Raw genomic sequence first — 18,462 nt, forward strand, 5'->3', positions numbered from 1 at the left:
TCAGTCTCCCCAGGTGACTGCAACGCAGAGCTCAGGCTGTGGACCAAAGCAGACTCCCTCACATGTATGCAGAGAGGTGTTCAGGGACGGATGTTCAAGTAAACGGGGTATATTCATAGAGCCATTCCTGATTGAATGTATCTCCGTGAATGACACTGGCTACACCTTGAAAATGTAACACTGATTTTCAAAAGCAAATCAGATACCATTTCTGTTAACTTTAAAAACACAAACCAATATATATAATTGATATAATAAAAGTCTTAAAACATGTATAGGAGTGATACGTGTATCAACTTCAGGAGAGTGGTTACTTCTGAGGTCTCCAGGATAGGAATGGAATGGGGGCGGATTCTGTTGGATTTGTAATAATTTCTTTCTTCTGAAACCGAAAAAGGGAATAAAGGAGGGGAGAGATGTGGAGGGGGAGAGAGGTGGAGGGAGAGAGGGAAGGAGGGAGGGAGGGAAAGGAAGAGAACTCTGATCATATGACTGTTTCTAACACTGCTGTTTACTTCTGTAAACCTAAAATGTATTCCAACAGCATACTTCATGCTCCATTCTTGAGTAGCCTAAAATATCAGTAGGACCAAACAAGGCTCTAAAAGTATTAGCTAAAAAGCAACTCAAAAGGATGATGTAGTCCCGCACCAGATTGTTTTCTGTGGGGTGGTTAGAACGTCATGGCATGCTGGCCTCAGGACTCGTCCCGAGAACCAAGGTCAAGGCTCCCATTTCACATATGAAGCAGACGCAGAAAGGAGCAGCAGCCTTCCCCAGCAAGGCCCCGCAGGTTGAGAGAGGGTAGGATTAGAACTCAGGGCTCCACTTCCCTGCCCGCCTGTCTCTCAGCGCTCAGGGCCCAGGGAGCAGCCACCCCCTCTAGCAGGCTGTGAAGACCCCTCCACAGAGGGTGTTTACAGGGGGGGTGGTCCTGGCCCGAGTTTCTGTTGGAATCACCTGCTCCTTCTCCCCAGGGCCCTGCCCTCCACGTCCCATGCGTGGCGGTGGGGTGTGACAACGTGGCCTGCATCCTGTGTGGCGTTGGTGCTCAGCAGCTGTGGAATGTGAAAGCCACTCACCCAAGTCCACTCCTGCAGGTGCCAGTTAATTACAAAACCAAGTACCTTGCAGGAAAAGTCTGCAACTGATAGCTGGTAGGGATGCTAGCTCATAGGAGGGGCTGGGCTTTTGGTTTACCTGCACTTTATTTCTAATCTGTGGTCAGTATTTTCAGTATTTTCTATGATATATTTATTATTTTTTGTGATCTGTAATTAGCACGTCCCTGACAGGTGTTGCTCTTATTTCCATATAAATACACCAGGAGTTTATTAAGGAAAGAACGTTTCCTTTTATTCGTATTCACTTTAAATGCATAAATAAAAATAAATGACACAAACAGAATTTTTTAAATCCCATGCCTACAGGAAACCTTAGACTATCTGAGCAACAAAGGGGGACAGGGTGGTGTGAATAATCCTAAACTTCCAGAACTTTAAAGACAATGATCTGTGGATGTGAGTCAGTTTTTGTCTCTCTCCCCAGACACTGTCTTCGGAGCCGTGGCAGAGGCTGGGTGGAAACTGTTTCTGGGATCCCGGGAGGAGGCTGCTCGCGGAAACCCTGTTTGGGGCGGGGGGCTCTGCCCCAGATCCGTGTCTTCAGGAGCCGACTGAATGCATTTCCACCCCTTTCAGATCCCACGCTATGGAGTACAGACCACGTCCGGCAGTGGCTGGAGTGGGCGGTGAAAGAATACGGCCTTCCAGACGTCGACATCTTGTTATTCCAGAATATCGACGGGAAGGAGCTGTGCAAGATGACCAAGGACGACTTCCAGAGGCTCACCCCGAGCTACAACGCCGAGATCCTGCTCTCGCACCTCCACTACCTCAGAGAGAGTAAGCGGGTCCCGTCCTTCAAGTGTCCATCGCGGTGGCCGTGGTCCTTACTGGCCTGAGCTTCGGAGGGTCCAAACGTGTGTGGACGACATCGTCCTGCCCTTGCCCAGGTCCAGTCCCCGTGTAGGATCCGAGGGAAGGCCACGCTTAGTATGTGGTGACTTAGCACAACCGCACCCCAGAGGAGTAGTCAGCAAGTTCAGGAAAAGCCGAAAAGTCATCTTAGCGCTCAGCTGCTTCCTCCAGGGTCTTGCCACCAAGGTCAAATGTCAAAGGCAGAGGGAGCTTTGGCAGGTCACACATCAATTAGTCTCCACGACACCCCAAATTGAAACAGAAATGCTATGCAGAGGCTCCTGCCCGATGGGGAGTAGGGGCTTTATCCTCCCCGAAGCGAAACCAAGCCCTCTTTATACCCAACCTGAACACACAAGGGGGGACGTTTTCACTTCATGTCATGAGATGTGGCTTAACCTGACAGAATGGGAATGGCGTGTTGGCGGTTAGCGGCATGAACCCACAACGTTTGCTGCATGCTTTACTGTTGAAAACGGCAAGCATGGTGAGAAGCAGACACTAGAAGTAGCGGGGGTGACATCTCCTCCAGTGCTTTGCCTGGCATCCCAGCCACCTCTGCCCAGAGTCCGGGATGGCCCCTTTAGGTTTTAACACTCTAACAAGCAGCGGGTTGACGGGGACATTTCCAAGCTGCCCATGATATTAGGGTGGGAGTGGGGAAATGTTTTTCTTCCTTTCTGTCTTTCTTTAGCTTTTTTTTTTTTCATTTTTTAATTTTTTAAGAAAGGTAATTCTCTCTCTTTTTTTCATTTTGATGTTGCTTTTTGTTTTGTTTTGTAGCTCCTCTTCCACATTTGACTTCAGATGATGTTGATAAAGCCTTACAAAACTCTCCACGGTTAATGCATGCTAGAAACACAGGTAATGCTGGCCCCGCCCCTGCCCCAGCACACACGCAGGTCTCTGCAGGCTGCATGCTTTAGGGGAGACCGGTCAGCCGTCAGGATGCAGAACAGAGAACTGGACGGTTGATGGGCACTTCTCGATGCCTGGGAGGTACCACAGCCTGAAGGGAGGTGAAGCCCTTTGGTTTCTGAGCGATTCCCACGCCCCCCACCTCTTTGATTAGCAAAGGATTTTTTTTAAACCAGGGGATGTGCAGAATTCACCTTTAGCCAAACTTCAGTTCACATTGCTGCATTACAATCTTCTGTTAGTCCCCATAGACTTGCTGTGCTGATCCTGTAGAAACTAAAAGCATGTCCGATTAAAGGGGCTCTTAGCAATCTCCTTTTTTCCCCCTCATTTTCATTCTTAAAGGAATGTTACCAGGACAAGTTGGAGTGTCATTTTTCCTTTCTGATAAAGTTTTAGGCCACTTGATTCATTTTGACTTTAATGTTCTTGTGCAGACTTGGTACATTCGCAAAAGGCAGTGGGAAGGAATGTCTGTTACTTTTTGGGATCTTTTGTTCAAAAGGAGAGACTCTGTTATAATTTTGGAGGATATGACATGAGTTACTAACTGAATGCCTCATTTTCTGTCTCTAACCATTGATTCTACATTTTCTTTCTTTATTTGTTTTGCCTGAGCCTAAGTAGAGTTTTAACCCAGTGCTTCATTCCTGCTAACCTCCCGCTCCTGGTTTCTATTCATTTCCTCCCTCCCGATAGAGACAGCTCCGGAAGCAAGCATGGCCCAGGCTGCTCACCCCACTGTTAGCTGTAGGGACCCCGCAACCACCCAGGCAAGGGACGAGGGCAGTTCACGCTAGGAAGCCTTGCATAGCTCCTTGCAAGCCGGCCGGCCAACTCGTGGTCAGCCAGCAATTTTCCAAATATTTATCATTTTATTTTAAAATGTAAAATGAAAGTGAATCCCAGTTCGAATACTACAATGAAATTACTAGTTTCTCTTGATCTCCTATATTCAAAACGATAAGTTTTTAATCTGAAGTAAAAAAAAAAAATGCTTTGAGTTGTTAGTACACTTTTTCAATTTACAGCCTATTAATGACCTTGTGGCCAGAAATAACAAATAACTTAGACAAAGTAATTTCCCCTTCTTAGGAAACACCTGTGAGCTACACACATTTTCTGATAATTTCACTTCATTTAGGAATTCTTTAACAGTTGAGTGAAAGTTTCAAGAAAGCTCTGAATTCATTAATTTTGTTATTGTTAAACATAGAAGCAGCCGATGAACAGGACAACACATTCCAAATGGACCGAACTGCAGAAAGGGAATTTTCTCAGCTAACAGCATGAGCGTTGATTGAAAGAGAGAAAGAGAGAACATGCCTTTGAATAGAAATGTGGATTCATTTTTACTTTTTTTTTTTTTTTTTTTTTTGAGACAGAGTCTCACTCTGTTGCCCAGGCTAGAGTGAGTGCCGTGGCGTCAGCCTAGCTCACAGCAACCTCAAACTCCTGAGCTCAAGCGATCCTACTGCCTCAGCCTCCCGAGTAGCTGGGACTACAGGCATGCACCACCATGCCCGGCTAATTTTTTCTATATGTATTTTTAGCTGTCCATATAATTTCTTTCTATTTTTAGTAGAGATGGGGTCTCGCTCTTGCTCAGGCTGGTCTCGAACTCCTGAGCTCAAACGATCCACCCACCTCGGCCTCCCAGAGTGCTAGGATTACAGGCGTGAGCCACCGCGCCCGGCCTGGATTCATTTTTAATAAGATCCATATACTCTTAAGCTAAATACTTGTAATTCTTCAGTACTACTTTCCAAGAGCTCTGTAAAATGCTTTATGGGTTTTTACAAATTTTGCAAAATAGCACATGCACCATAGAATTTTTTTAATAAGATGAGATTGCCTGGTGGGTTGGGGGGTGGGCACTTTAGGGGCTTCAGCAAGAAGCTGTAAAATCAAAACACAAAACACTTTACATCCAGTGAGGCACAGGAGTGCTTCAAGTTCACTTCTGTCTTCAGAATCTGTTTCTGGCTCAGGTACTTGTCCATTTCTCCTGAGGGCTGTTAAGGCAGGTTTGAGGAGGTTTCTTCCCTTTGTAGTCACAGGACAAAGTAGATTTGGCACTGATGTTGAGATCGACAACCACAACAAAAGACCTTCACATGTTTTGTCTTTCCTTTTGTCTGCAGGGGGTGCAGCTTTTATTTTTCCAAATACTTCAGTATATCCTGAAGCTACGCAAAGAATTACAACTAGGCCAGGTACGAAAATACCCCTGTGTGATCTCTTCACTGAGAGACATCCCAGATGTCCTGCTGAGATCCGTGACCTAAATCACGTGATACAAAAAGAGCTGACCCTGGTTTTGAAGCGAGTCCCAAACAATCTTATGCTGCCTCTGCTGATTTGGAAACTGAATTCAGTCGAACCATTTCAGTCAAAGACCAAACTCAAGGTCTCTGAACTGAAGAATTGAGAGCATAGTGGCCCCTTAGTGAACTGTTCTGAAAGACAGACAGGCAAAGACGGCATCCCGGATGCCTGACACTAAGGCACCCGTCCGCTCTGAGCTAATGGAAGGGTTTCTGTGTGATCTGTCCCTCCCTGGGGCACAGCGAGAGGAATGCCCACATCAGTAGCGACCCGTTCCCAGCAACAAAGCCAATCTTTCAGAGCAGAAGCATCTACTAGATAATACTTATATCTTAATCTCACTTTATGTCTTCCAGATGATTTAATTAGGTAATTAAATTGACATGCCGTTCACGCAAACATAAACATCTGCCAAGTGCCGGTTAGGGCCGTGTGCAATATTAGACTCTGGCAATGTAAAAGTGAACCAGCCTTCAGAAAGCTTCCTGTCTCCAGAACGTTTGCTTGTTCATTGGGGGGGGGGGGGTTGGGGTGGTCCCCTCTGTGCCAGCCAGGAGGCTGCAAGGGGGAACAGCGGAGACGTTTAAAGTTCTAGCTGTTTGGTGGAGCGACCTAGAGCCAGAGAGGTAGACATTGACCCTAATGTGCTAGATTGAACAGTAGTGGCACCGCCTCCAACGGCAGATCCTAACTATTCAATCCCCCCGTGAAAGGCATAGGGAAGCTTTCCAGAGAAATGGCCAAAGAAGAATTGGGTGTTTGCTGGGCACATAATGAGCAGGGAGAGAGGGCTTTTGAGACTGAGGGTATGCATGTCCTAAACATCTATCCCCTCTGGCATAATGATTCCCAAGAGCTGGGAATGCCAGCCCCATAGCTGAGGACGTTGTGACTCAGGGCAGTGAGATGGGTTTTCTGTATTTGTTCATGGATCTAGAACTCGTGTCTTAGGCCCAGGTTACTCCTCTCTGACCTCCCGTGCATGTCCAGGTTACATAAGTCTCAGTTTGAGCTGGTCCGAGATACAAGCCTATTTCTTTCTAGTGAGGAAGACTGGAGGCCCTGTGAGCTAAACAGCAGGAAGGAAGAAGCTTCTTGGGGCTGTTTGCACCCTGACACTGCCCTGTTAATTATGGCTCACAATTTTCGCTTCTCTAACCTTAGAGAAAAAGTTTGCTCCCCTGCTCCTGGGAAGCATCATGGGAAGGCTTAGCTGGAGCACGCAGTCGCCTCTGTCATGGTGGGGATCTCACAGACCAATCACACGTGGACCAGACCAGCAACTAGAGTCAGCTAGACTGGTCCTGAAGAAACCCACCGTGTGAATTGAAAATGGAAAATAGAAATGCATGTTTGACTCTGGCTCTAGAGAGTTTGTGATTTTTGTGAGCATTTTAAAAATGTTTCCATCTGTACTCAAAAAAAAAAAAAAAGCTATCTGCAAAACATTCGGCCAGGGGTTTTAAAAATTTTTACTTATTTACTTTGTATTTGTTTGTTTTAAGCTGTCTCGTAGATGTTTCTGGCTAAGTTGCAAAGCCAGGGGTTGTGCGCTAGTGTTACAACCTGTGTTAAAAGATCACAGCAGTGGCCAAATCAGTTGGCACAACATGTTGGTCAGATCAGCCGGCTCACTGCTTAATGCCACTTGGCTAGAACAATGGATCCTGGAGCTACTTTTCTCATACTTTAGGATGTGGTGGATTTGGGTTTGGCCCATCCAGGTGTATGGAGAAGGGTGGCTGTGAGGGTGAGGGCTGGAACTTTCCCTGTGCCCCGCCCAGGAAGGGCAAAGGCTCAGACACCTCAACCATCACCCTGATGATGCTTTTCTGTGAGCCCGTCACTTGGGCATGGCCTGGCAGAGATGGCACTGCCAAGTCTCCATTACTAGTAAAGTGTGTTTCTGAGACCCAGTTTGTATCTGAAATACCTATTTTCATTCCTGCTACTATGGTTATGAAAAGAGATATAAATATCGATATCTGATTGAAAAGAATTTAAATCAGGCTGAACACACCAGAAGACTGTTTACTGTGGCCGCATTCAGGGATTTGACCTTGGAGAAGAGAAGTATTTGTGTACCTTGGGTCATGCCTCACTAAGCTGCCAGCCTGGAAGGAATGGTCTTGTAGGTAGGAAAGCCGATGACTATGCAAATGGGAGCAGTATGACAGCTTTGCGTTGCTGATTCCCAGAACTGCAGGAGTCACGGACGGGTCACTGGGTCACTGGGCGTCCCTGTGGTCAGGTCCCTGACTGCATTCGGAAGAGGACATTGTTGACTCTTTTGGAGGGTCCTTGGGGAGAGAGACCCAAGTTACTGTCCCCTCCTCTCTTGGTTTGCCGTGTCATGATCGTCAGTTCCACTCTGTTTGTCTAATCCCACCTCTGGCTGGCATCATTGTCTAACCCTGAACAAGCCAGGCTCCTAAGTAGCTCTGTTTAGACCGAATCTGTCCTTTCTCTGCAGCGTAGCTGTTCCGTTGTCAAGTCCCTGATAGAAGAAACATAATGGTTTTCAAGTTTTACTAGTTTGAATTAGACAGCCTCTGCCTCCTTTCTGCAGGGGCTGCTCCCCCCTGCAGGTGCCGACCTGCCACGCCCCCCTTCCCGGCGCTTCCTCACCACCCTCCCGCCTTTCCTTCCTGCCTCGAGTCACCTTCCCTGGGCTGCTGCCCCAGTCCACCCTCTTCTCTTTCCATGGCCCCACTCCCCATTTATCCCAGAGCTCCCGACTGCACCCGTGTCACAGCACCCTCACGGCTGCTGCCTTTTCAATCTCCCTTCGCGGTTGGCCAAGACTGTTTAGTGACCTTGCAAGTAGGCACATGTGGACATTTCCCCCTCATTGGTTCACGCTGCATCCCTTCTCTTCCGTGCTTGTTCCTAGCACTTTGCCCACATTTTCCTGATCTGAAACATACCTTCTTTTATGACCCCTTTGTTGAATGAGCAGTTAGACCAGTCTCATCTCCTCCCAGAAAGTGCTAGCACATAGGCACCACCCCTTTACATTCTCTGGTTTGATGGTCATTATTTTATGATGTTTCATGTGTTTTTCAGGTTGTTGTAGTCATTACTACCAGAAATCTTTCCCCTACCTCCTCTATAAACACCCTTCTCCTTTGCTAAATCCACTTTCTTTTAGCTGTAGCTCCTTGAGGTCTCAGGGAAAAGTGGCAAAAACAGAGACAGGTCTGACTCACAGCATCCTGCAAGCCAGTGTTGGACTGCCCCGTGCACCCACTGCCTGGCCTCTTAGGAGCAGGCCGTGTGGAAGTTCAGTTGTATCCCAAGGAGGATGTTCTATAGCCCCATCCCTTCCTCCTCCATCACCATGACAACCCAAATATGATAATGGGTATCTGGGATGTTATCAGAAGAGAGTAGAGGGTTAAACCTGCAAATGCAGCCTTAACTTAATACTTTGAAGCTGGTGCTCTTCAGGGCTTTCTTGGAATCTTAAATTATTCCTCCCTTGGAGCTTGCAACTTAGTGCTGTTCAGCACAGCCAAGCCTAGACAATGCAACTACTGCATGGTACTCCTCAGTTAGGTGCTATGTAAAGCCTGTATCTCAGTAAATGGCTAAGAATGCATTCTTTGCTTCCTGCTAGTTCTAATATAACCACAGAGATCTGCAAGCCTAGGCAGGAAGGGAATGCAAAATGTCCCCATCTCCATGCCTTTGATACAGAATTTTAGAAGACTTTAAGAAGCCATGGAGGAAAACAAGACAGAGATACTTAGATATGTTAGGGTTGACTCTAAAAATTCCTTCCGTTTAACAGAGGCATATAGCTCGTGGTCTTCGTAATTTTCTTCCTCATTAGCATCTATGTTGCTTGAGAGTAGGCAGAGCTCACCCTTTCCGGTCCGGTCCAGCCCAGCCAGGGCACCTGCAGAGCGGTTCTGTACATGTGGCCTGGATCCTGCAGAGAGAGGATGAGCTCTTCCAGGATCCAAATTCTAGCCCTTTAACAAATAAAGCAAGCGGGTGGTTGGAGGGCAAGAGAGCTAGAGAGTTGCCGCTAGGTGAGCCTGATGAAGAGAGAATAAAAAACGTGGCTGAACTTTGCCCTCCTGGGAAACGCAGCCAGAATGTTGTTTTGATTCACTGATGTCTTGGGCAGGGTGTGGTCGGGAGGAGTCTCATTCAGAATCAGGAACTGATCCCAGCTCCCAGTAAATTAACAAAGTTGCTGGTGTGTAGGCGTCAACACCAGTCAAGCTTCCTGTTTGTAGCTCCATGTTGTTTTTTGGTCTATATTATGACATACAACATACTTCTATGGTAGCCCCAAGCTGCCTATGAAATGGCTTTTATAAAGTTCGGTTTTCAAGCACGGTCATTTACAGATAAAACAGCAGAACCCATACCAGGAAGCAGCCTCCCCTACACAGGAACTTCTGCCAAGTGTGTGAGTTAATTACCTTGAAGATCAAAGTTAAAGAGAAATGGAGGTGTTGAAATGGTCACCAAAAATTAAATATAAAATACATTCTTATTGGAAGACTTATGCTCAATTATCAATAAAGGATAAAGGCAAAGGTACATGGAGTAGTAATTTTTCAAGCTGACTGGCTCTGCCTCGGGACGGCGGAGCTGCTGACGCCGTCATTGCTGGTAGCCACCCCCATCTCAGCGAGGCAGAGCTGAGAATTTCCCGATGTCACATCCCACAGGAGGAGGCTTGGTGCCCACAGCATGTGATCAGTAGCTGATAAGGAAGCACTGGACCAGAATGTCATAAAAAATAACAAAAGCCAGCTTATCTTCCATGGCAATGCGTTTACGAACATGTTAATCATTGTTCATATAAACATCTCAAATTCTTGGCTGCAAAGGAGACTCAGTGTGGTGCTGTGTAGGTCCTGACTTATTTTGTAGGGAGGATGGGACATGGTTATACACCCTAAGAAGGATTTTTGGAATAAAGAGTTTCGAAATAATTTTGTAGTAATTTTTTTCCAATTACATTTCATGAGCAACACTTTTCTGTTTAAGGTACTATCTGACTAACCTACTGATGCTTGCTGTTAGCGCCATTAGCGTACTTAGAACTTGGGTAAAAGCAGTCCATGTAGAACTCTTTCAACCATTTTTTTTTTTTATTATTTGTATTGGCACACTCCACGTAGCATTTCTGAAATCATTATCTGCAGGAACACAGAGTCCTAAACAAGAGCAATAGAAATGGCCGAGAGCAGGTTTTCTCAAACTTCAATGTGTACCGAGGTCACTTGGGATCTTGTGAAAATGCTGATTCTGAAGCAGTAGGTCCAGGGTCAGATTCTGCATGTCTAACAAGCTCCCAGGTGTTGCCAGTGTTGCTGGTTTACAGACCACACTTTGAGAAACAAAGATCTAGAACGTATTTCTGTATAGTCTTGCTTTTTTCATTCGGTAGTAGAAGCCCTTTGTTAAGGTGCCTTTCTCCTCCTGGGTTAGGCTAGATGCTGTTATGATTGCCCTGATGGTAGATTTTCCTTTCTGAGACAATTTGCAAATTGAAACTCTGGCTAACCATCTTTTAGACAAAATGCAACTGGCTGAGAATCCGTGTGCAAACTACTCCCAGAGGCTTAAGTTGAAATTTAGCTATAAATGGGCAGCGGCTGCAGATTTAATTCCCATGTGCAGCCCCAACACCAGAGAAGTGAAAATCTGAGTATCTGGTGGGAAAAGCTTAAGGTCCAAAAATGCAAAAATGCCAGCTGAAAGAGGGGGTGAGCAATGGCAGAGTTTAAAAAGAAAAATTTCCTAACCCTCCGAAGCTCTGAAGGCTAGGATTTCACAGACCACACTAGTAGCAATGCTTGCAGCCAAACAGACCAAATAAATTAAGGCAATTCTGTGTTGAATTTCACGTTGCATATCATTTCTATTCTCTTTGGGATATGAAAATAGGAAGAGACATATCTTCTGCAGCATAGTCAAGCTCTTTGAAGATTGACCCACCAAATTGCCAGTTTTTAACAAGGTTAAATGATTTGATTAAAGGGAGGCTTAAAAATAATAACATTGCCCTACCATCCAAGTAAGATTTTATAGCCATCTCTCAGTGTCTGGCAGTAAAATACCTGCTAAACTGTCTGGCTATGGCCTTTAGTTGGCCCTGAATGACACATGACATTAAACTAAGACTCCTCAATCCAAGAAGACATAGTTTTTGAAATGGTTGTGTAATAAGATTGCATGTAGAAATAGCTTTACATATATGCATAGTTAATAAGAGCATGCATAATAATGCTTATGGAATATATTTTTTAAAGAAACTTGAAATGACTTAGAGCCTTGATAATCCTTAATAGAATTTACACTGAGGATAGTATAGTTATCATGCTAGCATGTGCAAAGTGCACTGAAGTTTTATGGGACAAGTGATATTACATTATAAATACAAAGAAATTATTGGCATGTACTTAAGCTCTGAAGGTCATCATTGATGTGCTGTGGGGACAATACCATTTCAGTCCTGTAATTCATTTTATTTATTTATTTTAAATTCTTTTATTATTTATTTATTTTTAAATTTCAGAATATTATGGAGGTACAAACATTTAGTTACATAAATTGCTTTTGTACAGTTTGAGTCAAAGTTTGTGCCCATCACCCGGATTATGCGCACTGTACCTGTTAGGTGTGAATTTACCCATCCCCTCCTCCCCCCAGTGGAAGAGCAATTCATTTTAGAGAAATTCTAAATTCATTTAGAAAATAACAAAGAGTAGACGTCTGCCTACAAAAATAACTACATCAGGTAAAACTGATTTGATAAAAATGGATGAGATTACGAAGGGAAATGGAGGTTGGCCAAGAGAGGCAGCGGGTCAGTGAGAGGCTAAGAAGACAGGAATCATTTCCAAGGAATAACAAGAAGGAAAAGGAGCAGGAATGTCATTTGACAGATTTAGGGACAGACCTCAAACAAAATGTGTTTGATTCATCCAAGTTGTGGACCCTGTTTTGGATGCGTCATGAAGAAAACAAAGGGCTGGGTTTCAAGCAGTCTCAGTTAGAAGCAGGATAGCGTGTAAGAAACTTGCAACATGGTCTTGACTTACGATTGTAGGAAATTACTTTAAGGAGAGTCAGCAAGCTCTGGGAGGATCTGTCAGTGGGAGCTGTCAGATAAATGGGTGAGAATTTGAGATCCATAAAATATACAAAATTATAACTTATAAATAAAACCCAAATCTAGTAGACTAGTTCTTTGGATTACTACATTTTCTTACACAGCATTTATTCTAGCAAACACAACATCAATTAAAAAATCAGAACATCTATTATAAAAATGACATTTTTGATCTTTTAGTCCACTTATTTGTCTTTACAGATTTACCATATGAGCCTCCCAGGAGATCAGCCTGGACCGGCCATGGCCACCCCAACCCCCAGTCGAAAGGTAGGTACAGTGTTTGCTCCCACGGCCTTGAGGCTGCTTGTCACAAGGCACAGGACAACTGTGGACGGAGTAAATCATAATTTCTGTAGTTAATTATGATTTTTCAACACGTGGAAGGTTTGTTCCATGGGCCACAAAGCACAGCTGATCTTTAAAAGCAGTGATTCTTTCTCTATTTGGGCTATACCTACTTTCATAATAAAAAGAAAGGAACGGTGTGGCGTATTTCAGCATGGACACATGCATGTCTCATGAGATGTTTGCGTACAGATGAAATAATTGTTGATTTCCTTAATCTTGGCCATGCTTAAAGTATCCCTGGCTTTATTTTATTTTCCTGATGGTTTTCCTTTATCTGTTTATTTTAGACGATGATTTATTTTAATGTGTTGTCAGCCATCTCAAATACTTTTTTTTTTTTTCACTTTTGGAGAAAGTAGGGGTATAAATGTTTTAAATAATGTAAAATAGCCCCTCTTTTTTTGTTACAATGTTTACATTTGCTTTCATTAGAAAGGGAAAATTTTCCTTACTATGTTTTCCTTACCATAAGATGCTTCTTATTATAAGAGTTACACTATTATGTTAGTAACTAAAGTGGTTGATGGAATGATTACACAACATCAAAGACAAGTGGCCAAGTATAAGTTGTAGCTGACTGTGTTTTTTATTTTTGGATTTTCAGCTGCTCAACCGTCTCCTTCCCCAGTGCCCAAAACTGAAGACCAGCGTCCTCAGTTAGGTACGTTTCAGGGACCATCTGGATGCCCTAAGAGAAGACGTGGGCTCATCAGGGCATTTCTAAAATGTGTCACTTCTTAAATGAAGCTAATGCTAATTTTTCTTCCTTATGACTGTTCCATGTATAAAATGGGGACCAAGCCATCAGCCTACTCAGTCGGTATGACTTGAGATGGTGCTAAAACATTTCCAAAACCTACGCAAAGAAAGTGGAAAAAAGATTCCACCTGCACATAGGCTGCTGTGTGGTGACCTATGGGTTCTTTTATGGTCAAATGCATGTTTCTCGGTATGTTTGAGTATATGTTTGAGTATATCAGTGTGTGTGTCGAGTCCACCGTGGAAACGCAGTGGAAGGTTGGTATGGTGGTGCCGAACAGCACTGCCAACACGGCCCTGGGGCCGGCTGGGGGCTTGGCACACGTTTGCCCTGTTTGTACCCAGCCGGTGTGTCCCTGGGCTGGGTGTCAGGAACCCAGGGCTGAATCTGCACCCTGCTACCCACTAGGAGGCCTCTGGCAAGAAACTTCCCTGAGCTCCTAGGCGGCATCTTACCTCATACGGCAGGTGGAGGCAGGTGATTTGGGGTTGGCGACATTTTCAGCTCTGGAATCTGAAAACACAACTGAGTCAGCGTTACATCTGATGTCACGTCGTTCCAAGTCACAACTGTGTCTTTAATGTCTTTTCTTTTTGCTGCAGACCCTTACCAGATCCTTGGACCGACGAGCAGCCGCCTTGCAAATCCAGGTGAGACACCGATGAGGATTGTGTCCTTACAAAGCGATCCTTGATCTTTTTAGCTTTAAGGTAAACTGGTGTTGGTGAGAAGCTTGAGAAGCTCCTTCAACCGGACAATTTTTAGTTTTAGGTCTCGCTGGATTATTTGCCATAGTGGAAAAAATGGGTCAGCTTATAAGTTAAGATTTTAGCTTTAGCAAAGAGCATCCTAACCTAATCCAAGCTGTGACAGTCACAGACGGGGTGGCTGACACAACAGAAATGCATTGTCTCCAGGTTCTGGAGGCTGTAAGTCTGGAATCCCGGCGTCATGGTGACAGGCTTAGTTCCTTCTGAGGCTGTGAGGGAAGGGTCTGTCCCGGGCCTCTCCTCCTTGGCTTGCAGACGACTGTCTTCTCCCTGCATCTTCATGTCATCTTCCTCCTATGCAGTCCGCATCTGTGTCCAAATTTCCCCTTTTTATAAGGACACCAGTCATATCAGATTAGGCATCCCCCCCCCCCCCCGCCCACCCCCAGTGAGCTCACTTTAACTTGATTTCCTCATTCAAGACCTTGTCTCCAAAAGAGTCACATTCTGAGGTACTGGAGGGGGAGTAGACCTCAACATACGAATTCTAGGGGGACACAATTCAACCCAAAACACGAGCAGATAAAACAACTCATATTTTTAAAAAGAGAACTTTAATTACAGCCACAAGATTTCGAATTCACTGTCATCTTTGATGGTCTGTTTCTGAACTTAGATGCTAGAAGAAAGTGTAGATTCTTAATTGGCCCCTTTGTAACCAGTTCCTTGCCAAGGATGGTCACCTGTCCTCACGTTCCAGTGCCAGCCAAAGAGCTTTCTTCCTCTGTGTTCAGATGAGAACCAGCTGTACCGGCATCAGCTTCAGAAATTCATAGCGTATGTTGCATATTCTCAGCTGCAAACTCAAGTGCCAAGAAGTCACAGGCTTATTGCAAGTTCAAGCTGGAATGTATGTTTCCTAAATATTTGAGGCCAAAATAGGGTTGGAAATGGAAAAATTCAGATTCAATCAGCATACATCCCACAAGAGAATCTATACATTGAGAACATGAAATATCATCTTTTTTTTTAGCATCTGCATCTTTGACATTAAATTTTCGTTCACGTTAATTAATTCAGTAAGTACTTTTTAAGCAGCTGAGCAGCTAGAGGGGACTGGTTAGCCTGGGGCCTGGACTATGTGCTCAATAATTGTTTGTTGAATAAACGGTTCCCAGGGATAAGGAGACATAGTCCTTGACCTCAGGAGCTTTCAGCCAGTGGCGAGATGGACACAGGTAGTTACAACACTGTCCAGACCACGGGGCCACACGCTCTTTTCTCTGTGTGGGCGCTCGGCTTGTAGCCCAGTTCCCGAGTCTGTGCCCTTCTCAAACCGCTGCTCCTTCTGCAACTGGCACGCACAAATAGAAAGAATAACTACGCTTTGAGATGATTATTGTCAGTCATGCTTCAGGAAGACTGGTCTGGCAATGATGTTCAGGATAGATTAGGAAGAAGAAAAGGACGGAAGCTGTAACACTCAGGGAACATGAATACAATAATGTGAAATAACAATCAAACAGTTCCCACCCCATGGAATCCCCCCCCCCCAAATATAATGTGCTCCATCCAAGGTCTTTTCTGTGCCTCATTACAGCCCAGGGAGCTTATTGTCTTCATCTTCCAGAAGGGACTCAAGAGTCCAGAGAAGTGAAGTAACTTTCCCTGAGTCACACAGCCAGTAAGGAAAAAGGCTGGCTGTGAAACCTGTCTCTGCCTCCAGACTCTGTTTTTGTTGTCTTGCCCTACACTGCCCCCGGCTAAGTATGAACGGATGAGAGGGTCTTGGAAAATGAGGACTGAGAATAGAAAGGAAGGATTTCTGTTCAGTTTAACAACCGCCTAGGTGCAGAGGGTGAATATGAGGTCAGGAAGGAAGAGGGAGGAGTCCAGCTGTACCAAACAAGACCAGACTGGCCTTTTCCCTCACAAATTGGCCAAATGAAATATATGTCCATGCCCATGTTGCTGCAGCTCAAAGGTACTACTTGGCTTATTTGGGAAACGGGGCCAAAGATAGTCACTTGCCCCTAAGCAGAGCACCAACTCTGCAGGGGCGCACTGCAGTGGCCCTGTTCCCAGCAGCCTGGGGTGCGCCCTGTAGGTGGAGGAACCTGGGCTCTCGGCTGGGAGACCCTTACCAGGCCCGGGGAAGACGTCCTGGTGCAAAGCAGCCTGGCACGTTGACATCGTGAGCAAAGGTCTGGGCCCGGGGAAAGTAGCAACAACACACTTTGATTTGTAGTCAAATGACTTTAAGATAAAGACTTATTTAGTTTATAAGCAATTAGACCTTCTCTTCATCTATGCCTAGGCCTGTGCCGGTTGTATTCATGTGACCTTTTCCCCTGAAACTAGTGTGTCTTTTATCTTTCTATTAATGAGAAGCCTTTTTCCTGTTTGATTCTATTTTTCCATTCTCTGATAAATAAATCTTTCATCACTTCAAAATTACTGCCTTTGCTCTTCATACAACGCAAACTCTTTTTCATCATTTTAAGTGGAAAGATTACATCATGCAGTATGAATGTGCAAGATGATATCAGCACCCAGCATCTCTATCCCAAATGTTCGTTTGGTGTGCACTTGGGACATCGTTTCTCCTGCCGAGAAAAGTGTTTACCTGCATTCTCATGCCGTGGATCGGTTCTGAGTATCACAGCTCGTTTATGTCCCTTTGGAATGGCTGAGAATTTAATGTGGCTTTTCTAATGAATTTAAATTATTTTCCCATGAAAGAGCTTTCTTAGGGTGTGTTCAGAGCTCCCTCGATGCTAAATGGGTGCTCTCCAATGGGAGCCAGGAGCGCGCATCCTGCTTCATGCGGAACCACAGACCACTTGAGGGCTGTTTTGCCATTTGTTAGGAGGTGGGAATCTTCCAGGCCCACGGAGGGGACAACCTGGGAGGGACCTGAGGAGGCTGTGGAGGGGTGTGCACAAGCCAGGCCTGAAAGCAGTGGCCGTGCAGTCACTAAGCACGACAGCCGGGAATCCGGGTCCCAACCCTTGCTGACCTTGGGCAAGATAAGGCAGTCATTTTCCTCACCTCTACAATGGGCTCATCACATGATTTTTGTGGGGATTAAATAAACTAATACATGTAAGGTATTTAGGATGCTGCCTGGCACATAGTAAGCTTTCGAAGGGTCTCAGTCAGGCCTAAGAACACAGCCTGGTGTTCCCAGGGTTAGGGGAGGGGACTTGTCTTCCTTTTGGTATTTCCCGGCCATAGGCACCTTTTCTTAAACTCTGGTTTTCAGCCCAAAGAAAACATGACAAGAGCATTCACGTACTGAGGTCTTCCTAATGGTTACCCTGCAAGATAGTGCTATTATGACACCCCCATTTTATAGATGAGAACACTGAGACAGAGAGAGCTGGAGGAGTTGCTCTAGGTCCCGTAAGTGGCAGAGCCAGTATTCAATGGAGGCAGTGCCAACTCCAAAGCTGGTGTGCCCATCACCATGCGTCCCTGCCCCTCCAACAAGTGGTGTCTGAGCCGCACTGAGCCTCAGGGCAAAGACTTGAGCAGGACACACCTGCTGCCCTGCAGAGGGCCCGGCCCTGCACACGGGATTATCTGCCCCGCCCCCAGCTTCTATAGAAAGTGGCCCCAAACCACTGCCACGGTGCTGGCTGGGCCCCCCAACCCCCGGCCGCTGAACTCACTGCCTTGTTCCTCTGTCAGCTGACGGCTGCAGGGCCCTGCGCGACACTGTCCCACCAGGCCCGCAGCTGCTGAGTCACGCTGCAGCTCTCTGCTTTTCTCTGTGGTTTGTAAACCGTTTGGGTTTCTTTCTTTCTTTCTTTTTTCTTTTTTGCTCTTTTCTGCTCAGACTGTACCTCTTGGCTAACACGTTTCTTTCCTTTTCTTTTAACTGTATTAGGAGATTACTTTTCTCCTCCAAATTAAAGGATCGCCTTCTGGGCTCTTAAAAGCCACACGCTGCCTTTCCTGCACAGGGCTCTCCCGTAGGTGCAGGGCGCTGCCTGCTGCTTTTTTTTTTTTTTTTTTTTTTTTTTTTTTGCTCGAATCCTGTTTTTATTATTATTATTTATTAATCACCCTAGGACAAAACTACCTGCTCCTTACTAACATTGCAAGGATGTCATTAAGATAGAATGAGGAAATGGGCATAGGGGGTGTACCAAGGAAAGGTGATTCGTGAGGTGGAGGTGGCAATGCTGCTCAGATTGACGCTCTTGTCTTTTCAGGGCGTCTCTTTGCCCCTGTTAGCTTGGCCAGTGAGGGACCCAAGCCACCTGTAGG

The 18,462-nt window shown here is 45.4% G+C and overlaps 1 protein-coding gene across 4 annotated transcripts in view; it reads left to right on the forward strand.

Annotated features, from left to right (window-relative positions):
* Positions 1-18,462, forward strand: part of ERG (ETS transcription factor ERG) — a 189,493-nt gene that overhangs the window by 164,467 nt on the left and 6,564 nt on the right. For 2 of the 4 annotated variants that reach the window (XM_069472291.1, XM_069472289.1), the window contains 6 exons: positions 1,701-1,904; positions 2,763-2,843; positions 5,042-5,113; positions 12,568-12,636; positions 13,322-13,378; positions 14,080-14,127. In XM_069472291.1, the coding sequence (XP_069328392.1) occupies positions 1,701-1,904; positions 2,763-2,843; positions 5,042-5,113; positions 12,568-12,636; positions 13,322-13,378; positions 14,080-14,127 (531 nt within the window). The remainder of the gene's footprint in view (positions 1-1,700; positions 1,905-2,762; positions 2,844-5,041; positions 5,114-12,567; positions 12,637-13,321; positions 13,379-14,079; positions 14,128-18,462) is intronic. The other 2 variants (XM_069472292.1, XM_069472290.1) reach the window with 1 other exon arrangement.

This window comes from Eulemur rufifrons, chromosome 7 (genome assembly GCF_041146395.1).
Source record: "Eulemur rufifrons isolate Redbay chromosome 7, OSU_ERuf_1, whole genome shotgun sequence".
Classification (NCBI taxonomy): Eukaryota; Metazoa; Chordata; class Mammalia; order Primates; family Lemuridae; genus Eulemur; species Eulemur rufifrons.